Genomic DNA, 11,367 nt, shown 5'->3' on the forward strand with positions numbered 1-11,367 from the left:
GTATGTATGTATGTATGTATGTAATTCTGGGGTTGAGGACAGCCTAATAAATCATTGGTTAATTTAGGTTGTGGTTCAATCATTCAGAGTACACAACATCATGAAAACAACTGTGACAAACATGTGAATTGAACTTCATAAACAAATACAAACCAATACTATATGTGGTCAGCAATGGGGCTGTCACATATCTGCTGCTACATCATATTCCCCATTATATGATAGATGTATTCCATTTTATTCCTATTTTCATGTAAGAACCAAACATTTCTTCTGTAATAAACTATCATTAAGAGTCAGAACAATTCAGATTTCACAAACACATGTTTTATTGTGATGGTAGGATTACAATGCAGTACTTTACTGAAGAGTTAACAGTTTGAATCTAAACAAATGTATTACTTTTCTATCAGACATGCATGTACAGTGCAAAGCCAACTACTACTTATGTCAAACAATATCTACCTAATCTTTTTCTTTAATCTTATCTTCAAACATAACAGAAGTATTACATTTTCCATGTCTATACACTTTGTGCATAATTACAATAAAATCATGATTTTCGTGACACAAGTTCCAAGAGAGTGGATGTGATTTTGTCTAGGCTGGTGGAGATCTGAGGGCCAGGGGGCATCCCATATCCCCACTCCCTTCGACTGGGGGGTGTAGGTTGGTACGGGTCATAAAACTCCTCCACAGCAGGTGCATAGTCGTCCGGGTATATGGACCCCTGGGACCTCTCCGGATACTTCAATGGCTCTTCCTGCCAGGCAAGGGACGGTGGGTACCTGTCAACCTGTCCAAAGACCTCTGAAGAGAGGAGGCATTGTAGTTGAGTTATTAGATGAGGAAACACTGAATGTATATAACAACTACTGTACCATTTTGGGGTTGTACAGTAATAAAAACTGCTTGCAATTTGGCAGTTGGTAAGTGTATAAAATGAATTGGCAGGAAGGAACTGCAAGTAGCCATCTTTATTACGTCATCTGAAAACCATGGTATTTCTGGGACTGAAAAAGTAATACATGCAACATTGTGTTGAAAAATCTCTTAAAGGTAAAAAAAAATCCATTATTTACCTTCATAATGGGTTCTCCTTGAACCTCTGGGTTCAGAATGAGTTGCATGGCTGTGTTCCTCCAATTGCTCTTCTGCCTCTCTGGGTCTCTCTCTGTAGGGATCCTGTGTGGTTTCTAGGGAGTAGAGTTCCGGTGACCGCCTGGGTTGGCTTTCATAATGTCTCTCCTCTTGTACTTCTCTGAAGTTTCTTTCGTATTGGTCTCTAGTAGATTCCAGATGACCCTTGCTCATGTGATTGTAGTCTTTGGAGACGACTGCTGGTCCTTGGCTTTTGTACTACAAGGAGAATGAGGAAAGGACAACCTTATTGTTCAAATAAACCAAGCTCCTTTATAGAGTTTGCATGGTACCGGTTAATGTTTTGCATTCCATGATAAGCCTAGGCTACATGCAACACATGCTGTGCAACACAATAAAACCTACCGCAACCTTCTCTGATTTGTTGGCTTGGAACTCTTTCAGAAGATTACACAGCTTGTCCTTCAGGAAGTTGGCCTCTTCCACATTCTCAATCTGTATGTTGTTCTATGAGGAGAAAACAATAACATCAAACAACAACATGAGTAGATGGAATAAGGAAGGATAATTTAGGAGTTTCTCTTTGCAAAATTCACCAATGCCCACTAGTCAACTGAAGGCTAAATTAGTTGTTTTACACAAAGGGTATCACATCTCTAACCCTTTTGAGCTTACCAACACATCCAAAACATTGCCTGTGTCTGGAGTCACATCTGACGTCGCTCTGGAGCTTGTCCCCTGGTAGACACCCTAAAACGTCACAATAAGATACTCTCTATCAGAATATCAACAAAACCATTCAAACATATCTGCCATCAACAGCGGGTTAACAATGCAATTAGGGTTACCTGTGGCTTGGCAAAGGTTTCCTGTCTTGGTCTTCTACAGTCATCAACATGTCTGCAGGGAAGAATAAAGAGCATTTAGTAAAAAAAATACATATATTTTTAAATCCCAGATAAGGCCAGGATACCATTTAGCACAATAGGGCCCAAAACATGATGGAAAAGTCGATTGCATGTATGGTCATGTACATTTGCATTATCACTTACATTCTTTTAACCACATCCAGCTCCTGTTCTGTGGCATCAGAGAACCGGCTCTTCTTCTTCCTCTTCTCAGGGCACTTGTTACCAACTGTGGCCCCAGACAGGAATTGTCTGAAAAATTCTGGGATCTCAGATCTCACTCTGCCGCCCTCTGCTGGCCTCTGAGGGGGTGCTCTGCTGGCTTCGAGGCGCTGTCCCCTCCCCTCCTGACGAATGGTCTTAACTAGGTCTAACAAATGGTCTCTACTGTGTTGACCACCCTCATCCATTGGCACTGTGAACCTATTCCTGTCTGCCTCCCGTTCCCCAGCTCCTTGCCAGAGTGCCTTCTTTGAATATCCCCTCCCATTTGGATCCCTGTCACGAGTCCGCCTATGAGGGTCAGATTCTGAGTAGGCTAGCTCACCAGGTTGCCCCTCAGGGTAAGCCCTGCGCCTCGCATCTTCTTTGACGAAGCCTCTTCTATTGGCAGATTCAGTGTAAGGGTCTTCAGGAATAGCTCTTCGATGGGTCACATCCTCAATGTATCCCCTCCCATGGTCATCTTCAAAGTAACTTTGAACAGGGTCCTCTTCAGAATAGGCACGCCCACGTGATTCATCTTCCACAAAGGTCCTTTCTTGGAGGGCCTCAACGGAGCGAGCTCTCCCACGAAGAACCTCTTCTGAATAGAACTGCTTGAGGGGATCATTTTCTGGGTAGGCCCTCCTGCGAATAACCTCCTTGGAATAATGATCTTCAGGGTAAGCCTGGTGTTGTGGGATTCCCCCTGGGTGGCTTGTTCTTTGAACTTCCTCCTCCAAGAAGTCTCGTCTATGCAAATCCTTTAAGTAATCTTGTCTATCAAGCTGGTCCATTCTTCGATGATCATTGTTGAAAAACTCCCGTCTATGAAGGTCCTCTTCCAGGTAGTCTGCTCTACGATGCTCCTCCTCTGCAAAATCTGGTGTAAGGAGTTCTTCCCTCAGATAGGCCCCTCTCTCTGTATCCCCCAACATGTAAGCATCATCTTTATGGAAGAGCGGTCTATACAGATCATCTCCTGGATGGCCCCCTCTGTGCAGGTATTCCCCTGGGTAATCCCGCCCCCGAGGAGCCTGGTCTCCTTCCTGCCTCTTGTCCCCTTTGTTTCTAAGCCTCTCCTGCTTTTGGACAACTGAAAGAAAACAGTCAACAATTACGTTTGGTGACTAATAGATAGTGTCTATTTTATTTAGATTACAGTCTTTTAAAGAAGACAATTTAGTTACAAAACACCCATAAACGTCCATGAGAATTCTCTAATTTATAGGTTAAAATGTATCAATGTGTCAATAAACAAAGAGAAAAGTAAAAGAACTCACCTCTTGAGATATTTGATTTTCCCACATTTCTGTTTGTCCTTAATGGCTAAAATGTACATAAAAACAATTACGATTATAAGAAACCCAATCCATACCTGCATACTGTAATCTAAAGAATGAGATAATGTTTACATGTCAGACATATAAAGATATGTGTATATCTATGTTTTTTTTTTAAATACAGAAATACCAGAGTGAATCACAGTCTTAACCCACCTTTGGAGTTCCTTGTCCATCCTGTCTCTCTACAATTTCTGCCTTGGCTCGTATAACCTTTCCTGATTGAGCCAGGATACTCTTAGTGTCCCAGGTCACCAGGTCTTTCCGTTTCACCTCCTGGAAGAAGGGAATAAAATCAGTTAAAGCCACATTCTGCTATTTGTGCATATCATCAGAGAGTAGGCCACAAATAAAAATGTTAACAATGAACACAACAATCACATTCAAATAGCACTTGTTTTTCAAGATGTATCTGTATTAATCAATTAATTGACATTCCATGAGAGCAGCATTACAGTTGTATAACATACTTGTTTAAAAAGTCTCCTACGACAGCAAAAACATACACTAAAGAACTATTACTCCATTGTGTACGTTATACATTTCATCAAATAAAAGTGCAAAATCTTCCAAAAAGGAAAATTGCAGACTGGGACTCTGGGATCATTTCATTTTGTGTCTTTAATTGAGCATACAAAACTAGAAGGTTGGGACAAAGTTAAGTACAACCCTTTTCTTGAAACATAAGCAATCGTTTTGGTTCCTGTACCGACACTGGCTAGTAGTTGGTCTTTGGCAGTTTCTAAACTACAGCCAGTAAATTACCTACTTACCAGGAATTTTTGCCGATGTCTGCGCCCAACAATATGACTGACCATATTAGGCAAGTTTGCATGCAGATCGCATAGCATACATATGTATCTAGGGCCTGGCTGAGGGTCAGTGGTATCAGAATCCTCCTCCTCCAATTGGCTCAAACCTGAAATGAATAAATAGGACATACAGATCAGAAAAGCACTCTCAATAATATGAGAAAATAAAACCATATTCATGACAATTGTTTTTGACGTTTCATTTCCTAGGGTATTTCTCTTGGCATTAACAATCCAACAAAGTCAAACACATATTACCAATGATGGGCTCATCAAGCTTTAGGTATTTCAGGTACTGTTTGATGTCCCTGAAATCTGGAACTGTGTGATCCCTGATGGCTTGACCTGTGAGACCCACACAACTTGAGTTAGATCAATGTAACAAAATCAGTGACAGAATGCCTAAACAAAATACTAAATGCTGACAAACCCAACAAAACTTGGCACTGGGAAAGCTGATAGCTAGTTAGGATGAGGAGAAAATTGATTGTTTGAACAAAATAATATGTATATACGTATATATGTATAAAGTATATACCTAATGCAGACGTCTTACATTTCACAATTTGTCCTTTTAAATCATATTTATACAAAATCAGTTAGAAGCAAAATTTGACATTGTTGCTCTACGCCTACATAAGTGTGTACAATATTGACATGTTATTAACATGTTGTTTTCATTTAACCATGTGTCTAGGTTAGTCTCATTGCGTCTTTCAGGAGAGACCTTGTTACTTGTTACGAGACCTTGTTACGTAGTACATTAGTACTTCCGTAAAAGTGATCAGGTCCCCATTTCACTTGATTAATAACAAAAACTGGTCACACTTCACATTAAGTTGCCCCGTTCCAACTCTGTAATTACACAGGTATCAAAATTGTACTGACATGCTGAAAGATAATACATTGGTAATTTCTTTGTAATTGACTAGTAATGGAGTTGAACAGTATATCTTATTACATAAGTGGAATAAGCACTGTTCCCTATTCTACTTGTGTAATAACACAAACATCTCCTTATGCATGTAATTACCTAATGATTACCACATCTCTAAAAAGTCACACGTTTGAGGTCTCCAAGGCCATTTCCCTACTCATATAAAAAAAAAAAAAAAAAACGAGAGGAAAACTTAAGTCCAACAACAACAGAATGCTGGAGTCGGACAAGTGTTACCAAAATGGAATGTAATGACATCCTTGGTTTTGGCATGGATATTCTCTTATCATCGTCCATATGTGTATACATGTGTATACAAGAGATCCATAGTTGGAAATATTATCCAAGAAGATGGATTGGTCTGCTGAGCAGAACATTTGATGCATTCAGCAGTTCTCTTTCAGCAGGTCCATGTGACTATGGTCCTTCAGCTGTCAGCATCTTCATGTGTTCCTCATGTTGGTTGAGGCAGGGTCTTTACATACACCAGCCAACTGTTCCATTGCCGGAATTGGATGCAAATGTAGTAAAATCAGGAGTAGCTGTTTGGATGTGGGTTGGAACTTGCAATCCTGTGAGCAAGCATCAATGACAGTCAACATCATCACAGGAGTGAGCACTATCAAATGTTCCATAATCAAGGCTGATGTGGGTTGCTTCCTTGATGTCCTGACCAGATATTTACCTAGGACAAAAAGGTAATTGAAGTAACATTCAATTGAAACAGTTCAATTGAAACCACAGTGGGGGGTGTCTTAGTAAGAGAAACCCTAGTCCTGAATCAAATGGCAATCAAATCTGGAGTTGGTTTTGCAGTCGGGGAGAATGGGAGTTTCCCACTAGGACTCGCTTTGCCACTTGGCCAATCATTGTTGAACGTTGAGGAAGGGCTGTGTGATTACTGGCATGTCAGTTGAGGGCAACATCCATTACTGCTTTTGCGCTCTGGGTAAAAGCATTCCATTGGCAGGAAGCACACGTGACACATGCATCTGTATAGTCCTTCCATGGAAAAATGCAGAATCACATACTTACATAATATAAGTTACATCAACTTAGGTCAGTTCATTCATCAGATTTTTTTTTTTTTTTTCCACATTCAAAACACAACCCCCCCCCCCCCACACACAAAAACAGAAAAGAAAAAACAAGTTTGTTTCCTGACTCCGGTGGATAAACTAATAATGGTTCGATGCCCATTTGAAATCCACTGGTGAATCAATCTCTCCAATACCTCTGAATGTGTGACACTGAGCACCCAGACTAAGAAATAACGGTTGCTCATGAAATCTGGTTTGTACTCTGAGGCCTTTTTACCCCAGTGCTAGGAGAAAGGACAACAATTAGAGACTTACTTTTAATAAATCTGAGGTCAGGGATGGACCGAGCTCATCAAGATTCAGGGAATGAAGTGAAGAGGGAACATTACTTACCAGTAGCAACCAAGGCGTCCTTTCTCTGTCGGGAGCGAAGGGAGGCGCAACCGAGAAAAACAGGTACAGTACAGTTAAGTCAATCACCACAGGATGGACTTGCTGCTGGTTGTTAACCAGCAACCCTGCTAAAAGTACTACATATAAATATAGAGTTAGGATGTAGAGACAAACCATACACACATAACAGATTGGTCGTGAGTGTCATGTTCTTTGATTTCTCCAGTGCATTTAACACCAAACAGCCCTTACTACTTGCGGATAAGCTGCTGAGGATGCAGGTGGACTCCCCCATTGTTTCCTGGATTACGAACTACCTGACCAACAGGCCACAGTTTGTACGGCTGCAGGGATGTGTGTCGGACTGGGTGGTGAGCAGCATTGGCCAGGGGACAGTTCTGGCTCCCTTCCTCTTCACCCTCTATACCTCGGACTTCAGGCACAACACAGATACTTGCCATCTGCAGAAGTTCTCGGACGATTCTGCTATTGTGGGATGTATCAGTGGAGGCCAGGAGAGTACAGAGGACTGGTGGACAGTTTTGTTGAATGGTGTGAGCAGAACCACCTGTTACTCAACATCAGCAAGACAAAGGAGATGGTGGTGGACTTTAGGAGGACTAGGGTCCCGCTGTCTCCTGTTTCCATCCAGGGAGAGGACGTGGAGGTGGTCCAGAGCTATAAGTACCTGGGGGTGCACCTGGACAATAAACTGGACTGGACTGGTAACACAGATATCCTGTACAAGAGGGGCCAGAGCTAGCTTTATTTCCTGAGGAGGCTCAGGTCCTTTGGCATTTATTTTTTTGTTGTTGCTTGTGATGTGAGCTGATATCTCTTAATTTCCCCTCGGGGATCAATAAAGTACCCATCACGCCACAACCACAGCTCTTTTGAGGTGTAGTGAAGGGCCATTTGGGAATAAAATTCCATCATTCAAATTAACACAAGCATTTCCAGCTTGACTCTGACATTTGAGGCTTTTCCTGCCCTTGTATTTACCCTTTACATTTTCATTGTTGGGGTTTGAGACAAACTTATGAACTGGTTGCTCATTTTTATTTGCATAATATGGAATTGGATTTCATGTTTCCTTGACCCATTTGATAAATTTCCTTCTGAAATTAACCTCAAATGAAAGACTGAGGTTCACACGTCGTTATAACACGGCAAAGGGGCCTCCAGCTACGGAATTGGAGGACTGATGCTGAATTGTGCAAAGGGAATGTGAAGATTGCACTCAGAAAGAGAATAAGATCCATAACTTTGTGACACATTCATTCATAGTCAGTAAAAGAAGAAGGCATCATTACCCAGCCTGAGAAATCTGCTTTGCTCTGTCACCCAGGCGTGTGCATCATGGGGGCAAACTCAACCGTCCAATAGCAACTTGACCATCGGATTACGCCTTGATTTTCCTCCACCTCATTTTCCAAAAATGCAACTGAGAACTGATGTACCGTCCAAAGCCCAACCTTCAAATTTGTCAGGGAAAGGAGACGTGTCACAACTCTCCGCAAATCACGGCCTGTTCTTGGACTGACTTGATTTAGAATGAACATGAAAATGCTGGGTTTATGTCCAAAGTTATGTTTTTACACTTTTTAGTCTATGTTGGTGCAAGAATTGTTGTATATGACTACTACAGATGCTACATAGACCATTTGAACCCGGAAAATGTTGTTTTTCACTTCAGTTCCTCTTTAAAACAGAGGGATTATCTTGAATGGCCACACTTAGTCGTTTCACCTGGTTGGAAGCATGAGTTAGGCACAGGGGAGAGACAGTACACTGTGTCTTTCATTATTGCTTCGAAGCTGCAGGGAGGTGAAGAAAGCAGCCCATGTTCATCCATTAGAAGCAAGGTGGGAATAGTCATGGAAAAGGTAAAAGGGATTCATCTGAACCAAGAGAGGATGGAAGTATAGCCATGATGAGTCAATTTGCAATTCTTCCTACATCAGCACGACTCAGCATGAGTAGTAAGGAGTATTCTAATACAGAGGAATGCTGTGTATCAAACTTGATCAGCACCAATAACCAGCTCCATGAGACCTTGATGACTGACACAAAAGGATAATCAGGAAACAGTTATGTTCCAAAACGAAGACTGCTTCAAGTATGTGATGGTCTTGAAAAAGGTCACAGACCGAAACATTAACATTAAATCCTTATTGCAGGCGTAAATCGTGTATGCAGGAGTATTTCTTTTATTCTCGTGTTTCAAGAATTCAAATTTCTGTTCAACCATCATATTGACCTAGGACACAAAGCAATATGACACAAAGTGTGTTGATAGCACTCCCTGCTTAAGTTGGTTCTGGGAGTAAGAAGAATCAAGAAACAACAGAAATGCAGTTCATCCAGAGGTTCTGGGATTCTTAGATAGCCTTAATGCATTCACTCTTAATGGCAGTACAACTGCCTTCAGAAGTTCTCTTCATCAACCAGATTTACTAAAAGTCCATTATCTTCCTGTATGTTTCGCTTCATTGAGGCAATTTGTTGGCAACAGGAAATAAAAATCATCAAAGCACAAATGATCGCTGCTGGTCCTTATGATGCTGAGCTCTGGAATTAAGAAATAGCTTATTCACTTACTGTTGTTTTAATACATATAAGTCAATTCAGTACCACCTCCTGTGGTCTTTTTTCAGATCATCATAGTAAACAGTGATCCCGGCTACGCAAAAAGAAACCTGAGCTGTATCTTAAGAGTTGACTTTCAGAAGCTATAATTATTTTTGACAGGTAGCTAAATAATTGTGTTACCTTGATATGTTGTGATGTTGTCAGGTGTATTTTATACAGGGTTTCACCCCGTATCGATTTATTGCATATCTGAAAAGAAAAGACAGGTAAGGAGTGAGAAAAAGCGAGATGGTAGCTAGAAGACTAGCCAGATGACCCTTCTCTGTCTGTATTGATAGCGTATATACAGTATGTCAAATAAACAAAAGCCTTGTAGAGTCGACAAACGCACATTGCGTTACTAATACACTATTATCTAGCGCAGTAGAGAGAGCATATACAATACTAGATTGTCGCGATTTTAGGAATACATAATACTAATCTTGAATAGTAAACTACTTACATTACACTCAATGAAAGTAACAGCACTGCCATCATCGACGTAAATCGTTTCGAGACCCTCCATTGCTGTTCCTGTCCTGTGATAGCTAAATTGAGTTAATATGGTTGTATTAGGCGCGGGCTAGCAAGCCAACCTGTCCAAATTAGTAGCTGTACTAGTAAAACAACGTTGTTTAACCAAATATAATACAGTGTTTTAACTAGAACCGACGCTTCTTCAAGCGATATTATAATATAAGCGTTCTTTGATACTACCAAAGATGTTTATAAGTAGAAGACGGCTGAGTGACTCCCCGGAAATTAACAATGTAGCCACTGCAAGCATGCGCAGAAAGGTTTGTCAGTGATAGGTTTCATCGTCATATTTCGTAATATACATTTGTGAAAGTACATGGACAACGAAGTGCAAGTAAGTGAGAAGGTATGTTAAATTGTGTGACAAATGTTTTTATTGATGCGTATCGGCAATTATTCAGAAGGGCAGAGGATCTCGTGAGATTGCGCATGTGCGTAGCAATCAATCTCCCTGAAAAAAATTCTTAACATATACATAGGCGAACATGTTTCGTCCTGTGAGGCGAAGAGATCGTTAGACCCTAGACATTACACACGTTAAGCTAACAACAATAAGGACAAAGTGCAAACATGAGTAAAACACTAATGTTCTCAGTCTTCCTATTGTTTTCCAGCATTGAAAAAACGGCCCAGTCCGACAGCAGAAGGAAATGGATGCTGGAGTGAGAACCCTCCGGTGTCGGGATGTATCCGACTCGTGTGCACAAATGGCACATGTAGCGTTCGGGGTGCTTAGATGCTTAGATGCTCTGCGCGGCTTCTCATTTCCGGGCTAGATTTATGAAATCTAGAGAGTCACTACAGTATTTATCCAATTAAACATTAGGCAGCCATAAGCGTTGTTCAACTCGATCATTAAAATCTAATTACTAGGGCTGATTAATCAGATTAATCACAGCTTAAAAATTAATTAATCATGATTAATCACCATTTGATTCGGTCCAAAATATGCCATTTACTTCTGTATATTGTTGCGGGAATTGAAAGATAAATGACAGAAGGCGGATATATACATTTAACATACAATATGTATGTATGCATGTTTATTATAATAACATCCACAGTGTGGTATTAATATTGAAAAATATACACCAAACTGCTGTACAATGACAACATTGTTATTGCTATTCCTCGAAACAAAGTAGGATGGTGTTAAGAACATTCTTTTTGTAACACACTTACTTGGCCATTAGCCAAGCCATTTCTCTTATTTGAATGAAACCTTTTTCTTTTCTTTTTTACAATAACAAACTCTTTCTTGCAGTATGTACACATTACTATTTGTTTATTCATTGTTCCATCTTTGTTTTTTTTTTTAACTCAAACCCATCCAGAGGGCCAACCTGTTCGTCTTGCTCCATGCTGTGACTTGTTAGCATCCGCTCGCCGCTCAGCTGCACACTGGAGCGACATCGGGTGGAATTATGGGATGTATGGGTGGGGGGTTCTGCGCATGCGTTAAAT

General features: G+C 40.7%; 1 protein-coding gene across 3 annotated transcripts; it reads right to left on the reverse strand.

Annotated features, from left to right (window-relative positions):
* Positions 1–320: 320 nt before the first annotated feature.
* Positions 321–10,105, reverse strand: LOC310812020 (uncharacterized protein). Of its 3 annotated transcripts, XM_083680410.1 has the most exons (13): positions 9,830–10,105; positions 9,508–9,576; positions 6,736–6,760; positions 4,624–4,710; positions 4,327–4,472; positions 3,710–3,829; positions 3,494–3,539; positions 2,154–3,306; positions 1,950–2,001; positions 1,777–1,851; positions 1,507–1,608; positions 1,083–1,359; positions 321–810 (listed from the first exon to the last, which is right to left on the reverse strand). In XM_083680410.1, the coding sequence occupies exons 1-13, from the start codon at positions 9,890–9,892 to the stop codon at positions 554–556; spliced, it is 2,472 nt and encodes an 823-aa protein (XP_083536536.1). In that variant the 5' UTR covers positions 9,893–10,105; the 3' UTR covers positions 321–553. The 3 variants fall into 3 exon arrangements, with proteins under 3 accessions (XP_083536536.1, XP_083536537.1, XP_083536538.1); XM_083680411.1 differs by lacking the exon at positions 6,736–6,760 and having other exon boundaries at positions 9,830–9,897; XM_083680412.1 differs by lacking the exons at positions 6,736–6,760; positions 9,508–9,576; positions 9,830–10,105 and adding an exon at positions 5,399–6,415.
* Positions 10,106–11,367: the final 1,262 nt, after the last annotated feature.

This window comes from Argentina silus (assembly GCF_951799395.1).
Source record: "Argentina silus genome assembly, chromosome: 11".
In the NCBI taxonomy this organism is placed as follows: domain Eukaryota; kingdom Metazoa; phylum Chordata; class Actinopteri; order Argentiniformes; family Argentinidae; genus Argentina; species Argentina silus.

Bases quoted from the DNA above. Each gene is read 5' to 3' on its own strand.
- LOC310812020 (XM_083680410.1), bottom strand. From the start codon at position 9,892: ATGGAGGGTCTCGAAACGATTTACGTCGATGATGGCAGTGCTGTTACT. The intron at 6,761-9,507 runs GTAACACAATTA...CGCTCCCGACAG, and splicing joins CAACATCACAACATATCAAG to AGAAAGGACGCCTTGGTTGC. The intron at 1,852-1,949 runs GTAACCCTAATT...GTGACGTTTTAG, and splicing joins AAACCTTTGCCAAGCCACAG to GGTGTCTACCAGGGGACAAG.